Genomic DNA, 24,083 nt, shown 5'->3' with positions numbered 1-24,083 from the left:
TTGTTTTCCAGTTACATTCTCCAAGTGTTACGATTTGTGTCTTGCAAACTGAGATATTCTTATATGAATCAACCATGTTCAATGTGCTGCACAGATATGGAGTTGTTGAATCATCAAAAATGTTGAGAATTGAGGTACCCTTCATCAATCTTTTCATAAGAATAAGCCTGATATGAAAACTAAGAAATTGGAACAGGAGATCATTAAGTCTTTTGAGTTTCAGCCCCAGTTATTCAATGACATCCTGGATGATGTTCTACTTCAACACCGTTTTTTCCTGCGCTATCCTATATCCTTTTATATTGGTAATATGTAGACATCTTATCAATTTGAGTTTTGCAAATTGATGAGAAAGATGAGAGAACACACTAATGGTCTGAGACTCCACTGCCCCTTTGGGTTCAGAATTCCAAAGATTCATCCTCTGCTGAGGGAAGAAATTCCTCCTCACTTCAATTCTGAATGGTCTGCTCCTTATTCTGAGACTATGCTCGGTGGCTGTCACAGCATCCTCCAACACCCGAACCCCGCCCAATCATCCTTTCTGTACGCACCCTGCGGAGACCTGTATGCTTAGACGAGATCACCCCTCATTCTTCTCAACTTCAATTTATGATTATTAATTGAAATCAAACATTAGTTTAAGTCATATTATTTTATTTCGTTTCGTAGCTTTTGCCGAACTCCGAACAAGGTCCCTGATCCAAGTAAAAGCAACCACGATGAAAAGCAACGTTTGTGGAAGAAATCGGGCTCAGATGATTACTTTGAAGCACTGATACTTGTTTTGAGGTGCTCTAGATGATGAAAACTGTGTTTGAACATGCTCGACTCCACAGAATACCCTAACAGTACGTTAACAGATAAAGACGGGCAGTGGATAAAAGAAGATTTTAATCTGGTGGAAAAACCATTGGCCATCAGTAGTGTGAAATCAGGGAAAATTAATCAACTGAATGGAAACTTAGTCCACGCATCTGGAAATTCTAATGCAGGATCGCTAAGACAGTTCGTATTTCACTCTATTGTAAATCAAACTGAAGGCCCGGTTCTCCTCAAGCCCATCGGGAAGTCAAAAGTATTAGTTGGGGCTGACGTCCAGAATTCAAAGATAAGAAATAAATCCGCAAAGAAGTCCGTGTTATCTTCATCTGCTGCTATAACTTCTGTTTTCCCTAAGACAAAAAAGGCAATGCTGAAGAAAACGAAACCGGTCGTTAACGCAGATAACAGCTCCCCCTGTATAAAGGCAACATCTGAAGACGGCTTCGGGAGCGGCGCAACAATTGAAGATCACCAACTGACCGATGAGTATTCTAAGTCTAGCTATGAGGACTGCGATGTTGACACCATCGTGATGCCATCTAAACTAAAAACTCCGGTCTTGAGCTCAGTGGATACACCTGTTTATCAAAAGAAGAAACGCAAACGCTGTGGGGTATGTGATCCTTGCATGAAGAAAGATAATTGTGGGGAATGTAGCAATTGCAAGAATCGCAAGACTGGACATCAGATCTGCAAACAGAGGAAATGCGAAGAACTTAAGAAGAAACCCGGGTTCTTTCATGAGGTAAGAACATTTTCAAGTTTCGGAGATTAAAGGGTATAGGAATTTAACAATACATGTAATTTCCATATCTCTCATCTTTCTCATCTATTTGCAAGTAGGGTAGAAGTGGGGAGAAAACATTTTGAATTAAAAAATATCAACACTGCGTAATGATGCAAGAAGAAACAGAACTTTTAAAATTGCATTTTAAAGTGTCAGTTTCTCCAGCTTTAAAGATCACTCCAATAAATCAAGGATTTCAGTGAGAAGAATACACATGGAATCTAAAAAATGCCTAGCAACCAGGATAGTCACATTAAGATTGTAATTTCAGTTGTTGCAAGCAATTCTAAAACTAAGATTTTGCATGTAATTTGGTAGACTCCAAAGTCTCACACACACAATGCACACTGCTTTACCAGTACAACACTGTGAAACTGGCTCAGCAGTGTCTTTCTCGGCTCTAAGTCAGAAGATTGTGGCTCTAAGTGTTGCTGCAGAGACTGAAGCATAAAATCCATGCTTCAGTATCGAACAAGTACTAACATTTTTCAAATGAAATGCCAAGCCAAGGTCCCATACATCCTCAAAATACAATGCAGAGACCTTTGAGGTATGGAGGCAATCAAAGTCTCAGGGCTAGTACACTAAATGAGAGGAGGGTGAGTGTAGAAGTTGTAAAGAAGATTTATTAAAATGATGGCAAGATAGAAATTAAATAGATATATAGCATAAACATTTCTGGTATCTAAATGTTTTTTGAATTCCTTTGAGGGACAAGTGAGTAAAAGAAAAACTTTTGACAATAATAATTGAGATAACACCACTCAATGATTCGCTAAGAACATTCGTCCTTTTTAATTCCTTGCTCTGGTGAATTTTGAGCCAATCAACATGATCTTGGAGATAGATCAAACATTTTATCGCATGCAGTTTTTTTAATAGCTCAGATAAAGTCATTAACAAAGTCACAGATTGAGTGTCAATCCTTCAGAACATATTGGTTTGCAAAATGCCATGAAAAGCCTCACATCCTGCTAAATGTAATTGTTGATAAAATCAGTTAGATTTTCAGATGGCAAAAGTAAAATTGCCATATTCCCAGAGAACCGTAGGCTTCATTCTCATCAGAGAGAGATGACGGGTGATGCCTTTAACCTGAGGATTACTGAACCTCAAGTGAGGGATGAGTTGAGAATGTGGGATCTTCATGGCTCCCTCAGCTGGTGTAGCAATCAAACCCATGCTGTTAGCATTCACTCTGCATCACAAACCAGCTGTTTGAGGGCTTGAGCCAACTGAGCTGACTGACACCCCTTGGATGACAAAGCACTTGCAGTAAACCCGAATAAAAATTACAAGAACTGCTAAGTAGAATATTAACAGTAGACATGAACTTTGGAAGGAAAATAGACATTGTCAAAACCAAAATGTTGTATTCCTCAAAATCACCAAGAAGTATTCAGATATTCAGAGAAGGAAGAGAAGCAGAACAGGTTCAGAAATGGAATTATTTAGCCAGCAGAATATCTGCAATGGAAGATGCAACAAAGAAATAAGAACAAGAACAGTAATGGAAAGACCATATTAGGGAAGAAGAGATGGTTGCGAAATGGAAAGCTGAATAAACAACTCAAAATGTAACTTGTAAAGTGCTTTATTTGAGCATTATTTTGTATGAATGGGAGATTTTGACCTTTCAGCAGGAGGTGAGCAACCAGGTAAATAACTTCAAAATAGAGATTTGGAGGAAAAAAAGAAACATTCTCTTGGACAGAGAAAATAACAAGTGATGAAATGTTGGAGTGAATGAAAGAAATTTGTTGAATGCAATTATGAAGAGGCAGAGATACTGAGAAGGACACATTTAAGGAAGAAATCAACTTGTAGGAAACGTAACGGAGCAGAAGTTTTAAGGGAAAGAGGAAGGTAAACAATATCAATGGTGGTTGTTGAGAAGAAGAGATAATTAAGTGAGATTACAGTGAGGAAATAGCCAACCACCTACAGCCACCTCTGAAATTAAATTTTGGGCAGGAAAGCACATGGTTGACCTTCCCAATCACTGCCAATTAAGGGCCTTAAGTAGTCAAATCACAACTGCTAGAAAGTCTCATCCTACCTGGGCTGCAATCACTTAAGCTCCATAAAGCATGAGAAAGAGCTGACCTATGTCAGTTGTCGATCAATATGGGTGGGCTCTCAGTTTGGGGATGAGGGAGCTTCCATCTGCAGTAATTCCGTTGGACAAGTCTTTGAAGAGCCACTTCCACCTTTGCTTCTGACACTGCTGGCCCCTCTTTCTGTAGTTTCCTGAATCCCCAGACCTCCACTCCTGAAAAAATTACCTTTCTGGGGATGTAGGTGGTCATGTGTCAGGAGTATCCACAACCACTGCTATGTACTGCAAGGTCCAGAGAGGGTGGAGTCTGATTGGCCAGCATCTTTAGATGGGCAGAGCTTCCTACAATGGCTTTGTAATTCTGGCGGAAAACTCTCCAGTTGCCAGTCAACTAACTTATTACAATATGATTCCACAGACTTTCTGACCAAGTTAGACCGTGGTTCTCTCTCCTCTGAACTTTCCTGCAGAGATCAAATACCAGAAAATTCCGCATAACAGTTTCAGAATTTCTTTGCATTTCTACAGCTGTCATCCAGTTCCACAAATAGCTTCTTTCCATCTCTGAATTTTCTGTCTCAGCTTTTCAGTGACCACTTGTTTTCTCTGTTTGTTTCTCACATATTTTCCTTTAGTATTTATTTTTTCTATTTTTTAATATTTTCTATATTCCTTTGTTGTTTGGCTACCTTTTTGGCAATTCATTTAGTTTTTCTTTCTTTGACATGTTTTTCTGTAGTTCTTCCACAGTTTTAATTTATTTTACTAGTTTATTTGAGCTGATCTGACTGTAAACATTGGGAAGACTGAAATCATCATATTTGGTCCCGATACAAACTCCCTAACTCTGGACTCCATCCCACTTTCAGGCAATTGTCTCATGCTGAACCAGACTGTCTGCAGCCTTGGTGTCATATTTGACTCTGGCGTGAACTTTCATGGCAGAGCTGAACTGTTACTTAGACTGCCTATCTTCACCTCTGTAACATTACTTGATTCTGCTCAGGTAGACAGGGTAGTGAAGAAGGCGTTTGGTACACTTACTTTTATTGGTTAGTGCATTGAGCACAGGAGTTGGGATGTCTTGTTGCAGTTGTACTGGACATTGGTTAGGCCACTTTTGGAGTAGTGCGTTCAGTTCATGTCTCCCTGCTGTAAGAAAGATGTCATTAAATTTGAAAGGGTGCAGAAAAGAATAACAAGGATGTTGCCAGGTTGGAGGGTTTGAGCTATAGGGAGAAGCTGAAGAGGCTGGGGCTATGTTCCCTGGAGCATTGGAAGCTGAGGGGTGACCTTATAGAAGTTGATAAAATCATAAGGGGCATAGATAGGGTGAACAGCCAAGGTCTTTTTCCCAGGGTAGGGGAATCCAAAACCAGAGAGCATGCGTTTAAGGTGAGAGGGGAAAGATTTAAAAGGGACCTAAGGGGCAAATTTTTCATGCACATGGTGGTGCATGTATAGTATGAGCTGTCAGAGGAAGTGGTGGAGGCTGGTGCAAGATCTACATTGGCTGTCAATCAAGAAATATCTCAATATTAAAATTTCCATTCATGTTTTCAAGGCAATTCATGATCTCGCCCTTACCTTCTCTGTAATCTCATCCAGGCCTTTAACCACCTGAAATATCTGCACTTATCTAATTCTGATCTTTTGAACATTTTGATTTTAACTGTTTCACCATTGGTTTATATGGCTTCCACTGCTGAATCTCTAAGCTGTGGAATTCACTCTCTAGATCTTGACGAGGTTTGTTTCCTTTCCTCATTTAAGACACAGTTTGCGTTCAACTTCTTTGCCTAAGAATTTGCAATCTGCTCAAATGTTGCTATATGTGAGTCAGTGTCAAATTTTGCTTGAGAACAGCCTTCTGTAGTTCTGTAGCACTTCAGGACATTTTATTACATTAATTGTGCTAAATGAATGCAGGTTATTGATGTTATTGTATATTCTTGTAGAATTTGTGATAAAATTATGGGTTGAAGCAGTTAATTTGACTTTAGGAGTCATAATGATTATCTGTATAGATTGAATGTTATACAATGTTGAAACTTCAAACTATTTGTTTTTATTTGTTGGAGCATCACAGATATGACAACCAAAACAAGTGAAATTTCAGAGATCCTCTGATGTCACTGTCACAGAGGCATAGAGTTAGGGAGCTGTACAGCATGGAAGCAGACCCTTCTGTCCACCTTGTCCATGCTGACCAGATATCCTAAATTAATCTGGTCTCATTGGCCAGCATTTGGCCCATATCCCTCTAAACCTTTCCTATTCAAGTACCTATCCAGGTACCTTTTAAATGTTGTCTTTATACTAGCCTGCACCACTTCCTCTGACAGTTCATTCCATACATGCACCATTGTTTGCGTGAAAATGTTGCTCCTTCGGTCCCTTTTAAATCTTTCCTGTCTCACCTTAAACCCACTAGTTTTGGACTTGCCTACCCTGGGGAAGAGACATTGACAATTCACCCTATCCATGCTCCTCATGATTTTATAAACTTCTGTAAGGTCACACCTCACCTGCGATGTTCCAGGGAACATAGTCCCCGTCTATTCAGCCTCTCCCTATAGCTCAAACCCTCCAACTCTAGCAACATTCTTGGAAATTTTTTCTGAACCCTTTCAAGTTTCACAACATCCTTCCCATAGCAGGGAGACCAGAATTGTACACAGTATTCCAAAAGTGGCTAAACTAATATGCTGTACAGCCCAACATGACATCCTAACTCCTATACTCAATACTCTGACTAATAAAGGCAAGCGTATCAAATGTCTTCTTCACTATCCTGTCTTCCTGCGACTCAACTTTCAAGGAAATATGAACCTGCAACTTCAAGTTGTCTTTGTTCAACAACACTCCCCAGGACCTTACCATTAAGTCTATAAGTCCTACCCTGATTTGCCTTTCCAAAATGCAGCACCTCACGTTTATCCAAGTTAAACCCCATCTACCACTCCTTGGCCCATTGGTCCATCTAATCAAGGTCCCGTTGCCCTCTGAGGTAACGTTCCTCACTGTCCACTACACTACCAATTTTGGTGTTATCCGCAAACTTACTAACCATGCCTCCTATGTTCATAACCAAATAATTTATATAAATGACAAAAAGCAGTGTACCCAGCACCGATCTCTCCGGCACAATGCTTGTCACAGGCCTCCAATCCAAAAAGCAACCCTCCACCACCACCCTCTGTCTCCTACCTTTGAGCCAGTTCTGTATCCAAATGGCCAGTTCTCCCTGTATTCCATGTTATCTAAACTTGTTAGCCAGTCTACCATGCGGAACCTTGTTGAATGCCTTACTGAATCCCATATAGCTTACGTCCACCACTCTGCTTTCATCAATCCTCGTTGTTACTTCTTCAAAAAACTCAATCAAGTTAGTGAGACATGATTTCCCATGCACAAAGCCATGTTGACCGTCCCTAATCAGTCCTTGCCTTTCCAAATAGATGTAAATCCTGTTCCTCAGAATCCCCTCCAATAATTTACCACCACTGATGTCAGGCTCACCAGTCTATATTTCCCTGCCTTTTCCTTACCACCTTTCTTAAATAATGGCACCAGGTTAGACAACCTCCAGTCTTCTGGCACCTCACAAGGGGCCCAGCAATCACTTCCCTAGCTTCCCACAAAGTTTCAGGGGACACCTGATCAGATTCCAGTGATTTATCCACCTTTATGCTTTTTAAGACGTCCAGCACCTCCTTCTCTGTCTATGGACACTGTTCAAGATGTTACTTTTTATTTTCCCAGATCGCTACCTTTCTTATCCTTTTTCACAATAAACATTGATGCAAAATACTCATTTAGTATCAGCATCCTGAATTACGTATTGCATTATTATTCAATTAAAAGCTGTCACGTAAGCGTAATCCTACCATAATTTGCAACATTTTTGTTTTTAGGTTTTTTGTATTAAGATTCAGTCATTTGGTCACTTGTTAAATAACTTTTGGAAGATTTCTTTCAAAGCTGCAATTTGAGTGAAATGCATTCCACATGCAAGTGAGCTTATGTCCAGAATTTATTTATGATCTAATACTTTAGATCAGTCTAGCAGTGAAGTAATCTGAATTTCAAGACCTATTACATCTCTTCAGGATGGCAGTAGATTCAGAAATTTCCATCCATCAAATGATGATTCAGATGAATATTGAGCATTCTATCCATGTATTGTAATTTTAATGACATAACACTTAAATATAGAAATTCATTTATGGAAGTACAATAATATTTGGATTATCTAGATTGCTGCATAGGGCTCAGTGTACAAATGTGTAAAATACTTGACAAGAGTAATAATATTCTGGAAAGGCAGGGACACAAGAAAATAGACATAGAAGTCCAGGCAGGGCCAAATTAGGACTCTAACAGCAATTCAGTCTTTTTGTTGATATTCACTGGGAACGTAACCCTAAAACTCAGTTGCCCTTTTTAGATATTCTTAATTAGCCTGTTTAGAGATGTCACCACATTGTGTGGAGCAGGCGGGATTAGAACCTGGGTCTTTCTTGGCTTAGAAGTAGGGGCACTACCACTGTGCCACAAAAGCCTCATTTTGCCCTTTCTGTTCAGAGGGCAACAAGCTGACATTTTCCTTGATGTGTCAGCAATTACCAAGATGCTTTTCTGAATAGCATCTTGTATGCCAGTTCCTATAAAATATACTTTTCCATAGTTTAATAATGAGTGCAGGAGGGCATGCCAGGAGCAGATGAGACATCCATAAAAATGAGGTGTCAACCTGGTGCAGCTACTTGCATGCCAAACAGCATAAGCAACAAGTGATAGATAGAGATAAGTGATCCCACACCAGTGGATCAGATCTAAGCTCTGCAGTCCTGCCACATGCAGTAATGGATGGTAATGGACAATTAAATAACTCACTGGAGACAGGGGAGACCTCAAATATCCCATCCTTAATGATGGGGGAACACAGCACATCAGTGCAAAAGATAAGGCTGAAGCATTTGCAGCAATCTTTAGCCAGAAGTGCCAAGTGGATGATCCATCTTGGCCTCCTCTAGTTGTCCCCACCACTACACATACCAGTCTTCAGCCAATTGGATTCAGTGCACGTGATATCAAGAAATGGTTGGAGGCACTGGATACTGCAAAGGCTACAGGCCCTGACAACATTCCGGCAATAGTACTGAAGACTTGTGCTCCAGAACTTGTCATGTCCCCAGCCAAGCTGTTCCACTATAGCTACGATACTGACATCTACCCGACAATATGGAAAATTGCCCAGGTATTTTCTGTAGACAAAAAGCAGGACAAATCCAACCCAGCCAATTCCTATCCCATCAGTGTACTGTCGATCATTAGTAAAATGATGGAAGGTGTCACCAACAGTGCTATCAAGCTGCACTTCCTTTGCAATAACTTGCCCATGAAATGAATTTAGCTTCCACCAGGACCATTCCTGCTCCTGACCTCATTAGTGCCTTGGTTCAAATGTGGACAAAAGTGCTAAATTCAAGAGGTGAGGTGAGAGTGACTGCCCTCAAATCAATGCCCATTTGACTTAGTGTGGCATCCATTTGCCTGAGCAAAACTGGAGTCAGTGGGTTTCAGGGGAACACTCTCTGGTGATTGGAGTCATACTTGGCGCAAAGGAAGATGGTAGTGGTTATTGGAGGTTAGTCATCTTCAGGATTCTTCAAGGTCCAAACATCATAAGCTATTTCATCAATGACTTCTCTCTGTTGTCAAGTCAGTAGTGGGATGTTCACTGATGATTGTACAGTGTTCAACATTATTCACGACGCCTCAGATGCTGAAGCTTTCCATTTCCAAATGCAGCAAGATCTGGACAACATACAGGCTTGGATTGAAAAGTGGGAAGTAACATTCATGTTGCACAAATGCCAGGGACCATCTTGATAAAAGACAATCTAACCATTGTCCCTTGACATTCAGTGGTGTTACTATCACGGAGTACTGCACTGTCAACATCCAGAGAGTTACCATTGACCAGAAACTGAACTGGAATAGCCATATAAACACTGGGGCTATAACAGCAACTCAGAGGCTAGGAATCTTACAGCAAGAAACTCAGATTCTAACTTTCCAAAGCCTGTCATCAGGATTGTGATGGAATACTCCCCACTTCCTGGATGAATGCAGCTCTGGCAACACTCGAGAAGTTTGACACCATCCATTCGCTCCACCACCAGCACAAGTAACAGTAGTGTGTACTACCGACAAGATGATAGCAGAAATTCATCAAAGCTCCTTAATCAGCACCTTCTAAACCCACAATGACTTCCATCTAGAAGGACAAGGGCAATGTGGAATTAGCACCACCTGCAAGTTCCCCTCCAAGACAGTCACCATCCTGATTTGGAATTATATCATCATTATGACAGTGTCACTGGGTCAAAATCCTGGAATTCCTTTCTGAACTTCATTGTGGGTCTACCTACAGCACATGGAACGCAGCAGTTCAAAAAGGTAGCTCACCACGACCTTCTCAAGGGCATGTAGGGATTGGCAATTAATGCTGGCCCAGTCAAGGTTGCCCACATCCCATGACTGAATGAAAAACAACTGACCTTTTACTTAATTGAGTATCACAAATCACCTTCTCTATTTTTCATGAATGGAACCAAGTTCACCTCTGAGATAGACTCAAAAAACACTTTACAGGAGCCAGACTGGAGTGCTCTAAGGTACCATTCATTACCAAATGACGATCTTGGTCCACTCATGGACTCTGAAGTGATGGAGCCCACATGAATCGTTCCATTTGGCTTCAAGTCATCATATGTTTAATTAGTTCACTGATCAGTAGTGCTGTTTAAACTCTGCCCAAAATGCTGAGCGTGTTGTTTTTGAGGGAGGAGAGGTTTTGCATGTAAGCACCCAACTCCATGTGCATATATTCACAGGTGTGAATTTCTGCTGCAACAAAGAAGGAATGTGTTAGTGAGTGATTTATGAGATTGCATGCATCTATAATGATGGAATCATTTGTCATCTTTCTATTGGGTGCAACTGGGAAAAGTGAAGGATGCAGCATTTGTGAGCGTAAGGGCAAGGGGTATCTTGTGAAATGTGGAAATTGGAAAGATGATGGCAAGTAGGAAAGAAAGTTTTATTAATAGTGAGACTGGAAATAATGCGAGTGTAGTCAAACAACAAATGTAAGCCTTGACAATGCTGTTAATTATTTCCAACACTACAGTCATGTCCTGATTGTTACCTTTTTGGTATTGACATGCTGTATGATCTCTTCACAATGTCTCCTCAGTTCCTTGAGAACTTCCTGAACCCTGGAGGGAAGAGGATGACCAGGGCATCCAAGAAAATGTCAGAGAATTTATGTACATTCTCGATGTTTGCTGCAGCTATATTGGTCCTTTCAAGTGCTCCCTTCCTTTGCAAAGCAGAATGTACTTGCATTTTAAGAGATGGTGTTAAATGGGATTGGAGTTCCTGAACATCAAGACGAACATTCCTCTCCACTCTTAACACTCTTGAGGCAGTCAAAATATCAGCAGGCAGCACAAATATGACAAGATGCCTGAGTTTACATTGAAAGAAGTCTGCAGTGTCTGCCTGCAATCTCCCTTCTTTGTTTGACTTTCGAGGTCATTGCTTCCTTACCTTTGGAAGAAAAGCTTTCACAAACTGAAAATAAAATGAACGAGGAATAGCTTCATTCCATAACTTGCATATATTCTTCATAACATGAAAATGAGCAACAACTCTTTTGGCACCTCTTTCCTGCTGAACATGGGGTTTGTCAAATACATTTTTTATGAAAAAGGGATATTATAATTTACTAACATATTTGTCCCAAGGCTTTTTGTTGTCTTGCCTTCATTAAAGTAGCAGAGCTTTGTTATGCTAAGTTACTGTATAAAAATACCAATTTTTTAAACAGCAAATCTCAGTCTGGTTAATTGGAACAATGCATTTTAAAGTACATGCTCAGATTGATGCCAGAGCGATAAGGATCTGGAATACAAACACTGAGCATGTGATGGAGACAAGTTCAATCAAGGTATGCAAGAGGAAACGAGCTGATTATTTGAAAAGCAAGAGTATTCATGGGTAATGGGGTGAGGTATAGCATGAGAAGATTGCTGGTCTGGACAGTTGGCGCAGACATGACCAGCTCTACAGTCTCCTGTACTGTAACTCTGACTGTTCTGCGAGAACTGCGCACAAGGTCAACAGTAATAACTGATCATAATGTCACATGAATCTCTGATCGGAAAGTAATTGATCAGCCATTAGTCAAATAAGGAGTAAATATCCTGACAGAGAGCTTAAAAATTGTCATAAATTCTGTCTCAGAAATTTAAAATACAACAGGTTAAAAACATGAGTTTTAAAAGTATGGAAGGCCAACAAAGTACAAATGACAGGATAAATTAGAAGGCTAATCCTTCCAAGGTTGTTTTAACTTGTAAAGTGACTAACAGTCATTTTGACTGTCTCTCGTGTTGTGAGTAATATTACTTCACGTCACAGGTTTCTGCTATGGGTCTTCATGTGACTGAACTAGCTGCAGCCCTAACTAAGCTGTTACAATGGAGCTATGACACTGAGATCTAAATGACAATGTGGAACGTCACCCAGGAATGCCTTGTAGCAAAAAAACAGGCTAAATCCAAACCAGCCAATTGTCATCCTACCAGTCTACTCTTTATTATCAGTCAAGTGATGCAAGGTGTCATTGATATTGCTTTCAAGTGGTAGTTGCAAAGGGATAACCTGTGCACTGATATGCAGTTTAGGTTCCACCAGAGCTACTCAGCTGTTGACATCCTTACAGCCTTGGTCCAAACACAGACAAAAGAGATAGTTGAGAGGTTGGATGGGACTGATTACCCTTGACATTGTCGGGCAGCATTCAACCAAGCATAGCATCGAGGAAATCTGGAAAAACTGGAGTCAACAGGAACTGAGAAAAGCTTTTCTCTGCTTAGAATCACAACTAGCACAATAGAAGATGGTCATGGTTGTTGGAGGTTAGTTACTTGAGTCCAAGGGGAGGAGTTCCGCAGGTAGTATCCTAGGCCCAACCATCTTCAGCTGCTGTATTAGTGATCCTTCCTCTATCATCAGGCTGATGACTACACAATATCCAGCACCATTTGTGTCTCCTCAAGTATTGAAGTAGTCCATGTCTTGAACAAGACCTGAACAATATTCAGGTTTGGGTTGATAAGTAGGGAGTAATATGTAGAGCACAGGTGCCAGTCAATGACTATCTCCCACAAGAGAGAACCTACCCTTTGACGTTCAATTGTGTTATAATTGCTGAAGCTGATATTATCAACATCCTGTGGATTCCCATTGATTAGAAACTGAACTGGACCAGGCATACAAATAATATGGCTCCAAAAGTAGATGTAAAAGGATAGGAATTTGGCAGTGTGAAATTCATCTCCTGACTCCCTAAAGCCTGTTCAATATCTCCAATGTGTAAATCAGGAATAGGATGGAATACTTTCTGCTGGCTTGTATACCTGCAGCCCCAACAACACTGAAAAAGCTTGACACCATCCAGGAAAAGCAGCCCACTTGATTAGCACTCAATCCAGCACCTTAGACATCCACCTCTTTCATCTGGAGTTCATTGTAATATCAAGTGTGAACCATCTACAGAATGCACTGTAGTAACTTACCATGTTGAGTCAGTGAGGTGAGGACCCTATGACAGGCAGTCAGCATCACTGAGAGGAATGAGCAATGTGAGGATCTTTGCAGAGAGACAGACCGACAGACCACAGACCACAGACCTGGACATAAATGAGATTTTTCTTGTCTATACTTAAGTAGGAGTAAGGGTAAAATAAAACCAATTGTCCATATGGATAAAGTATGTTTGGGGAGTTCAGGCCTGTGATTTGCATATCCTGCACTGTGTGGTAAATCTTAGACACTTTTGGTTATCTGGATGACCATGTAGGCAGGAGGTGCCTCCAGCTAGAACAGTTTGAGCTCTGAGTTTGGAGATTGAGTGGCTGCCCCACTGGACATCTAGCTGCAAACTGCTTCTTGTTTTTGGAAAACGCTGAGAGTGACAGTCAGCCAAGGTCAAGGCCGTTGCATTAACAATAGAGCAAATGAATGTGTGGCTGGAGAAACGGTGCAGGAGGGATTGCTTTAGATTCCAAAATTGTACGATTGGGGCTGTGTTTGGGAGAGGAGGGAACTATACAAGTTGGGCATGTCACACATGAATAACGTCCTGACAGGGAGGTTTGTTCATGCTGTTGGGATGGATTTATTCTAGATTGGCAGGATGATTGGGTCCTGACATGCAGTTCAGTGGGAGAGAAGCTGGGATAGAATTAGATGTTAAAAGGCAAGTAATAAAATCTGGAAGGTGGAGAAAGCACAGGCTAAATAAGCATGGCTAAATGGAATACTAGGAGCCTGATGAATCAGACAGATGAATTGAAGGCACAGATAGGCACAAAGGAGCATGATATTATAGAAATGACCAAGTCTTGATTGAAAGATGGGTAAGATTGGCAGCTTAACATTCCTGGTTGTGGTGTATTCAGAGGGATAGAAGACGATGTTAGGAAGGGCGCAATATTGACCAAGGACTCAATTATATTTCAATAAGGATGATATTTTGGAAGGATCATCAAAGGAAGTTTTATGGGTAGAAGTAAAAGAAAACATATATGGGACAAATACGCTGTTGGTTCGGTAGTCTGAACCTCGAACAGTCAGGGGAAGATAGAGAATTAAATGTATAATCCAATTTCAAAGAAGTGAAAGAATAATAAGGCAGTAATTGTCAGGGATTTTAATGACTCAAATATTAACTAGGAAAATTAATTCTTAAATTGCATCCAGGAGAAGGTTTGTAACCAGTATGTAAAAAGCTGAACAATGAAGGAGGCAGATCTGGACCTAATATTTTGAAATTACATCTCTATTCTTGCTACCTAAGTGCATAACTTTCCCTCATTGTATTCCATTTCCATTTCTTTGCCTACTCTCCTAGCATGTCCAACACCTCCTGCAGCCTCCCTGCTTCCTCAGTACTACTTGTCCCTCTACCTAACTTTGTGTCATTTGCAAACTTAGCACCAGTGCCCTCAGTTCCATCGGCCAGATAGTGAATATACGATCTGAATAGTTGTGATCTCAAAACTCCTGCAGAACGCCACAGCTGCCATCCTGAAAAAAACCCCTTTATCCACACTCTCTGCCTTTTTCCAGTCAACTAATCCTCTAGCCATGCCAGTACCTTCCTAACACCTTGGGCTGTTAGCTGGGACATTGAATAAACCTGAGGGGGAGATAGATAGATTTTTAATAAGCAATGGGTTAAAGGATTATGGGGAGTGGCCCAAAAAGTGGATTGAGCCCAAGATAAGATCTGCCATTATTGTATTAAATGGCGGAGCGCACCTGAGGGCCTGAATTACCTAGTCCTGCTCCTACTTCTTATGTTCTTATGCTATTTTGAATTAATGCAGCATTTCCGTGATTGGACCTCCTGATTTGCGCTGTATCTGCCATCCTTAATTGGATGGGGTTTAAGGAGGTGGCTTCATTGGATGGATCGTCAATGATGTTGCACCAGCCACTTGTATGCCTATAATCCAGAATTCATTTGAGGATTATGATCCAACTTGGAGCGTTTGGGCCACTGTGAGAGAGCCTAGTTTTAAATAACTAAACACAATTTAAAAACTATACAGAGTAATTTACTGATTATATTCACATGTAGTGGTCAGTTTCTCAATAAATTATAATAAATTTTAAAATACGAGCTGCCTTGTATGCCCTCAAAGGGTAGCAATGAAGAGAAATAATTGTGAGTTCCCATTTCAGGGTGTTGCTTGCTTTGTGTGTGATGTTTTTTAAACACATGGGAGTGATCAGAGAAATTATATGTGCTGAGTATGATTTACACTTTTCTATGATATGGCACAGTCACTCAGGTGAATGGTGCTCAGAGAAAGAACACAACTGCGTGGAAATATCAGGCCACAGACATTTGGCAGTGGCATGGTTTTTCAGCCTTGTGGACAATTATAACCTGAGGTTCTGATGAAAAACTGTACTATGAGTGTTTTTTTGTGCTGTTAAATTGTGAAGTAAGATTCATAAACATCACACTCTCTGAATAAGGCTACATGCGTTCGAAGATCTTAAATTTTGGTCTATGCAACAATTGAAACAGTATTGACTAAACTGAGAATTGCACATTTTAACTGTTATTGTAGACCTAACAGAGGCCCAAGAAAAGGGATGAAGAAACAGGATACTATAGCTGTTAGAACTAATAGTAAAAGCACATTTAATGGCAAGGAGTGATTTCATGAAGAAAGCTTGCAGCTTCGTTCTTCGATAATGAGAATAATTGAAAGCTGACATGAATCTAATGTATTTATCATGGGATTTTGGAAACTTGGTGGGGTGGCAGAGGGGCCTAGAGAAACACTGAGTTGCTCATTTCAGGTATTCTGGAAAATTTCCAAGCAGTATTGCAGGAGCATTCCACAGTTAATACCATCCAAACCTCAATCTTTCTGCCAGATGCAGTTGTTTGTTTATGAAGCGTCACAGTGTAATGTCATGCTTTGCCTCTTTTTCTTCAGGGAATACTCCACACTGTGCCCTTTCAGCCTTCAGATTTTACAACAAGAGGATCAGCCAAATACTTCAGCAGTCTTTAGTGAAATTTCCATTCTTCTACATTTTAAACTATCTTTTGTCGTATGGAACTAATTAATCACAGCATTGGACTTCTGACCTTAAGGGGATGGGGGAAGGGAAATGAGAAGAGAAGGCTGATTGGGGAACCGATTATTTACTTTCACTTAAAATTTAGCATGTTCGACACCAGCAAATTCAGATTTGATCAATATTTTAAAAATTGGCATGACTTTGGTGCTAGTTGAGATAAAAACTTCCCAGTACTAAGTTAGGATGAAACTAAGGGGATACTAACTGCCCAAATTTTATTTTTATCCTGATCATTATGTTCAGATGTATAGCAAACCACAGCATATTCCTCAAAGTGAATTTTGCAGTGAATGGGCAAAGTTAGTTGTACTGTGCTTCCTAGCATTTAACTTTGTTGATAGCTTTTTATCTGCTTTTCACAGCATTTAGAAACAGTAGCAAGAAGAAGAACCCATGAAAAACATTCAAATAAATTCATCTTTTCCAAACACAACCATACCTTAGCATCATGTTTTAACATTGCATAACATGAAACTAAGCCACCTACTCATCTGAGACCCTGGGTCCCTCTGATCATCTCTTTCTTTTGATGGTGAGTCATGCTGGTTTTACAGGTGTTCATAGCACCCCCACCCCATTCTTGCATATTCTTGAAAAATGAGTCTCATCAGTGAGCGTCAGTAAGCTGCATGATGGCATCCTTTGGCAATGACATTCAACCAAGGACTTCTATTTCAGAGTAGTGGAGTTATACCCCATGTCCTGGTGGATATTTAGCCTTCAATGATTAACACTTAAAGTGGTTTATACTTATTATCACATGTGCAAGCATTTATGTAAATTGGCTGCCACATTTTTGACATTACAGCAGTGATCACTCTTAAAGCAGTTAATTGACTGAACGTCACTCTTGGATTTTGTGAGATCATGAATGGTAGCATATTGGTGCAAGTCTTTCTTTTGAAATATTACATTCAGGATATATTTTATTCTTTCCCAAAAATGGTCAAATGCAGTTTATAGCAGAAAGCACTATGTAGTGAATTTTAGCAGTGATCAGGGATTTTCAGATGATCAAATATTCATTATTCCAATGTAGATTGATATTGCACATGGGAGTGTGTGGAATCCCAATAGTCACAGACTCCAAAGACACCATTTTGGCAATAGTACTGAAGACTTGTGCTCCAGAAGTTGCATTACCTCTGGCCAAAAAGTTCTGTTACAGATACAGCACTGGCATTGACCTGACAATGTGGAAAATTGCCCAGCTATGTCCTGTGCACAAAAAGCAGGACAAATCTAATTCTTCCTATTGCTATCAGTCTACTCTCAGTCATCAGTAAATTAATGGCAGGTGTCTTCAACAGTGCTATCTAGCAGCACTTGCTTTGTGATAACTTGCTCACTGATGTCTAGTTTGTGTTCTGCCAGGGCCACTCAGCTCCTGACCTCACTAGAGCCTTGGTCCAAACATTGACAAATGAGCTCAATTGCAAAGGTGTGGTAACAGTGGCTGCCCTTGACATCAAGGCTGCATTTGACTGAGTATGACATTGAGAAACCATAAAAACTCAATGGGAGTCAGGGAGAAAACTCTTCGCTGTTGGAGTCATCCCTGACACAAAGCAAATGGTTGTGTTTGGAGGTCAAATATCTCTGCCCCATGGTAGTATCCTTGGCTCAACTATGTTCAGCTGCTTCACTGGTGACCTTGCTCCTATCATAAGGTCAGAAGTGGGGATTTTCACTGGTGATTGCACAATGTACAGTGCCATTCATGACTCCTTTAATACTGAAGCAGTCCATGTCCAAATGCAGCAAGACCTAGACAATATATGGGCTTGAACTGACAGGTGGCAAGTAACATTTGCACTGCACACGCTAGGCAATGACCATCTTCAACAAGAAACAATCTAATCATTGTCCCTTGATATTCAATCATGTTACCATCACTGAATACTCAACTGTCAACATCCTGGGAGTTACCATTGTACAGATGCCGAAATGGTCTAGCCAAATAAATACAGTGGCTACAAGGGTGGGTCAGAGGTTAGGTACCCTGCAGTGAGTAACCTACCTCTTCACTCCCCAAAACCTGACTCCAACTACAAGGTACAAGTGAGGAGTGTAATGGAATGCTCCGCACTTGCCTGCATGGCTGCAGTTTCAGAAACAATATTCAGGACAAAGCAACACTCTAGATTGGTATATCATATCCAAAAACATCCACTCCCCTCTACCACCAATGCTCTGTAGAAGTAGTGTGCGCCATCGACAAGATGCACTGCAGAAATTCATCAAGGCATCTTAAACAGCATCTTTCAAATATACAAGACTACTTCCAAGAAAACACCACCATTTTTGAATTCCCCTCCAAGAGATTTACCATCCTGAGATGGAAATATATCGCCATTTCTACAGTGTCGTTGGCTCAAAATCGTGAAATTTATTCCTGAATAGCATTGTGGCTCTATCTACAGCACATCTACTGCAATTGTTCCAGAAGGCAGTTCAGCATTGCCTTGAGAAAGGCAGCTGAGGATGGGCAATAAATGCTGGCCAGCCAGCAACATCCACATCCCATGAATGAATTTTTAAAAATTTGCCTGGGAAATTGAGACGTTGGACAATTCAACTACCTCATACAAACACTCGAGATAAGTTAAACTATTGAGAACACAGTCTGAACCCTGAGTAACTTGTCAACTGAACAGGTACTGACCTTATACCATTTCAATTCCACCTCACCAGACCCTGACTTGATATCCACAAGTCTTGTCACCACTGCCCCTCGATGGCCACACACTTCATTTCACCGCTCCCGACTCACTGTGTCCTGACCCTTGCCGCTGGCCCTGAACCCCATCCCTGCCCCCTTACCTACTTTGGACTTGACCCATCTTCACTCCCTGGCAGCTCCCTCCCTCACCTGTTCTTGACCCAGCCCCACACTTCACCTGCTTCAGATCTAGATCCAGCTCTCTTCACCCATCTTGAGGAGCCATCCTTCCGTCCCCTGCTCTGGACTTGATCTGCCTCCAACACCCAACACGCACACACAGACTTATACATGCAATATACACAGACTCAGAAACACACACACACAAAAGACGTACACACACACCTTCCCCCAATGGTGGACCCGACCCACTGTAGATCGGACACCCTACCTCCACTGTCACATCTGATTTCTTCCACTCATTCCGATCTACCTTAAACACTGCATCAGTCACATGGCCCCCTTGCCACCTTAACCCTGGCACCCCAACCACCTAGCACCATAACCTCTAGCCATCTAGCACCCTACCCCTTTGGCACACTTTCCTTCCAGCAGCCTAACTTCACACTGTCAAAGTTAGTATTTGACAGTAGCTATCAAAGTGGCTACCTGTGATTCTGGATCTTTAAGTTGCAGTTTAAGCAGCTGACTACAGTGCAATGGGGGCATGGTTTGCCTTCCCCTGATAATTCTGCACTATGAGAGAACTGTCAGGATAGAAGTACGGTTCTGGATTTCTGAAAGAGCCCTGATTGAAATCTCCGGTCAGAAATGCAGAGCTCTCTCTTTGTTAAAAAGAAAGGGATGTGTGGCAATCTGTGTGAAATGTCCACTACTTGGAAAATCTGGCCTGATGTGTTCACTAATAATAGTTAATGTTTCCCTTTTCAACTCAGGTAATGTCACTATAGTCCCAGAGGATCATAGGGCTGCTTTTTTCACTGGAGGGAGATGACTGGTGGTGGTTTAATCTGAGAATCACCACTCAGGTGAGAGGAGAGGTTGAGAAGGAGGGTCCTTCATAGTCACCTCAGCTGAGACTCAAATTGAACCTGTCCTGTTGGTGTGACTCTACATTCTCAAACCAACCAATTTTGCTAGGGAAAAGTGGCAGCCGATTGGTTCGAGTAAGTCGCCGTACACACCAATGAGTCAAACAATCCATGATAAAAATAACCTGAGTGCAGGAGTGAATATTGGCCAAGACAATTCTCTTGCATTTTTTCAAATTGGGCATAAGTTTGGCATTTAATTCAAATGGCAGCAGATTCAAGTGTGTAGCATTCCCTCCATATAATAATGAAGATTCAGGCTTATTTTGCACTAAATTGTAGATGTAGGAAAGTCTGAAGTTCTGCAGAAGGGTCCTGAATTGAAACGTCGACTTTCCTACTCCTCTGATGCTGCCTGACCTGCTGTGTTCTTCCAACTGTGTTGAAACTGCCATCCTTACCTGGTCTGGCCTCATGTGACCCGGACTCACAGCAGTATGGTTGATTCTTAAGTGCCCTCTGGGTAATTAAGATGGACAATAAATATTGACCTAGCCAATGACACCCTCATCCTGTGAATGAATTGAAAAAACTTTTCAGTATAATGGAACCTTTCCAGAATCAAACAAATTTTGGAAAATTTACAGTACATCTACGACCTCATTAACAATCTCTTTTAAAATCCGAGCTTGAAGTTCATATAGATTTCTCAACTCTTAGGTCCATCAGTTTGCTCAGTGTCACTTCACTAATTATAATTTCACCAAGTTCCTGTTTTCTTTCAACCTCTTGGTTCATAGGTATTTCTGGCCTTTTTCTGTATCCTCTTCAGTGAGGACACAAGCAAAATGTTTTTCGATAATACCTGATATTTATTACCTTCATTTAACTTGCCATTCTCAGCCTCAAGAATACCAATATTCTGCTTGCTCTTTTACTTTTTAATATCTTTAAAAACTCTTGCTATCTGGTTTTACATTGTTGGCTAGCTTTCACTTATGCTCAAATTTACTTGTCCTGATTAACTTTTGAGTTATTCTGTATTGTTCTTTATATTCTGACTTGCCATTTGACCTGCCACTCATCTCTGTATAATTATAGTTTGCTCAAAAAGATTGATGGTTCCCCCAATTTTGTTAGTTAATCATGGTTAGTAGATCCTCTCCTAGATTTTTTCTTAATCATGCATGTGCCATTTTTTTGAGTATTGAGAAATTTTCCTTCAAATGTCTGCCACTGCTTCTCAATTGATCTATTTCATAGCTAGATCGCAGTTCATTTAAGCTAGCTCAATTTTCATGCCAAATAATTGTCCTTTTATTTATATAAAATTCTAGTCTTAAACATACTCTTCTCCATTGAGATGGATTTAAAATTCAATAATATTATGATCACTTTGAGATCCAACACTAATTCTGTTATAGCTAGCTTGCTGGTCGGTTCCAGAATGTGCTACTCTCAGAAGCTACCTCAAGAGCATTTTATGAACTGAGGCTATCATTGCCAATATGATTTTTGCAGTTTACATGTCAATGAAAACGATCCATTGTTGTCCCTTTATCGACAACACCCAAATTTCTTCTTGTATACTCCTTCATACACTGTGACTGCTGTTCAGGATGGATCATTCCCTCTGGTGACTTCTTTCCTGACTATACCTCATCTCCAACCAAAATGATCCTACATCCTGATTTCCTTAACCAAGGTCATCAGTAACTATTGCCACAATATCATCTTTTATTGGATTTTTCTTCACTGTTAATGAAAACCCACACTTTTAATCATTGCAAAATGCAAATGGCCAGAGTTTACTGAGACATTGGAAGACAACCTGAATTCTGCAATGCTCATCAATGTACAACAAGTTAGCTGGCATTTTCAGTGTATTAAGGGGTATGTTGTTTATTGCAAATCTTTGGAATTTGGTGGTCAATGTTTATTATTTCCTTGGCTGAAATAGTATCTTTCCCTTAATTTCTACAATTCTTTTTGAACAACCAGCCAAGTTTGCACAGTGCATGCTGATTAAACACAACGCCAAAATGCATGTTTAAACTATTTATTTTAAGTCCCTTACTAACAACATAACAAGTGTTAATGGAAGTCAATCAACCTCTCTGCTTAAGAAAGTTGTTAGTTGTTGTTGGTTGAAATTTTATGCATGTCAAATTTAAAATGTAAAAAAATTCTTCCTGGTCTTTTTCTTAACACAAAATTTATTTTGCTGTTTATTTCCCCTAATGAGCCTGATTTGACAAAAATACCTCACTCAAATACCCGTTTTCAATTGTTTTTCTGTTTATACCTCAATTCTTAAATCTAATTGATTTAATCAGATATATACTTTGTTGTTTCCCCTGTTCACTAAGGCCAGACACCACAGCCATACAACTATCAATTCACAGCTCTGATAAGTAAATGTAGTTTAGAATGGCATTATGGTCAGCATGGACGTGGTGGGCCGAAAGGCCTGTTCCTGTGCTACTCTGTTCTATAACCGTCCCTCTTAATATATATCCTACTCGACTGAGTCACTCCCTTGTGGTGGTGAGTTTGACATTTTCACTGAGGCACTGCTGAGAGATGCCTCTCCTCCACCACAGAATTGTTAACAGCACACCAGGAGGCCATTTGGCCCATTATACCTGCATCAGTTGTTCCATTTAAATTGCCCTGTAGTGTTCAGGGATGTGTAGATTAGGTAGGTTATAGGCGGATGGGTCTGGATGGGATGCTGTGAGGGTCGGTGTGGACTTGTTGGGTCGAAGGGCCTGTTTCCACTCTGTACGGATTCTATGGTTCTATGGTACTGAAATGTTTTGAGGTGGAGGGGTGCAGGTGAATGACTCAGGCCAGTTACCTTGAAATGCTGAACTCCATTGAGTTCTAGTACAAGAGAAGGAGATGAACAATGAGAACTTATGTAGATGGTGGTTGTAGCATTTGCTAGTTTTAACTTACTGGAGACATGGCAGTGGAGATGCCAATAGCATGTTCAGTATTTGTGCTTTCAGTGGACTGCTGTGGCTCTCTCACTCAATTATGAGGCTTTCTTCCCCAGGTGTTTTGACCAATAAGAAAGGATGGGTTAGGGTGAGATGATGCCCCTAATTTGTCAAAAGGAAGGATTTCTAATTAAAAAGGACCTTGGCAGGCGTCAGAATACGCATCTGATATTAAGTGGATCTGATACCAAAAGGTAAAATATGAAAAAAAGACAGATCATTTTCCTTGGTAAGTTTATTTACAGGATATAATATTACAGAGCTCTGCCACTGAACTTGTTTTGCCTAATTGTGAATTGTGTCAGATATTTGGAGTATTTCTACCATGAGGCCCAGCAAGATTCCTTGACATATGTTACCTAAACATATCTAATTAGTGACAAACCCCCATGTATTGCATCCCTCATGTCTGAGTCTACCTCCATATTATGATGTGCTGTTGCCGGAACAGCTCATCACTCACTGGATATCTACTGAAAGACCGGCATCCTTTGTACCCATACCATCTTTAAAAGCCCACTCTGCACCTAGACAAGCATTGCCAGGCAGGACCTGCCACGCACATTCCTAACATTTGCTCCAGAGACGGCAGACAGGGAAAAATGGGTGGCCCACTTTATAAATGGGGACTTGGAGGTTCTGCTAGATGAGGTGGTGCAGACTCAGAAACTTTTCTTCACCGAGAACCAGCAGAACCACCATACCAGACTAGCCTGAGGTTGCCACTCGAGTCAATCCATCTGGAGGTATGCATAGCATTGCAGGATTAAGGTCATAGTCCTTCTCCACTCTGCCAGTGTAAATGCCACCATTCTCTCTCTGATATCTCACACTCACTCTATCTATTGTTTCAGAGATGGTAGGAACTGCAGATGCTGGAGAATCTGAGATAACAAGGGGTAGAGCTGGATGAACACAGCAGGCCAAGCAGCGTCAGAGGAGCAGG

The 24,083-nt window shown here is 40.7% G+C and overlaps 1 protein-coding gene across 1 annotated transcript in view; it reads left to right on the top strand.

Moving 5' to 3' along the window:
* The first annotated feature begins 823 nt into the window (after positions 1 to 823).
* The window catches only part of LOC109927965 (methylcytosine dioxygenase TET3-like), a 331,959-nt gene continuing 308,699 nt past the window's right edge, over positions 824 to 24,083 (top strand). Inside the window, exon 1 of the mRNA XM_020527969.2 lies at positions 824 to 1,570. Within this exon, the coding sequence (XP_020383558.2) occupies positions 824 to 1,570 (747 nt within the window). The remainder of the gene's footprint in view (positions 1,571 to 24,083) is intronic.

This window comes from Rhincodon typus, chromosome 40 (genome assembly GCF_021869965.1).
Source record: "Rhincodon typus isolate 14 chromosome 40, sRhiTyp1.1, whole genome shotgun sequence".
NCBI lineage: Eukaryota > Metazoa > Chordata > Chondrichthyes > Orectolobiformes > Rhincodontidae > Rhincodon > Rhincodon typus.
Note: the sequence above shows the minus strand (reverse complement) of the source record. Positions and strands in the feature narration are given on the sequence as shown.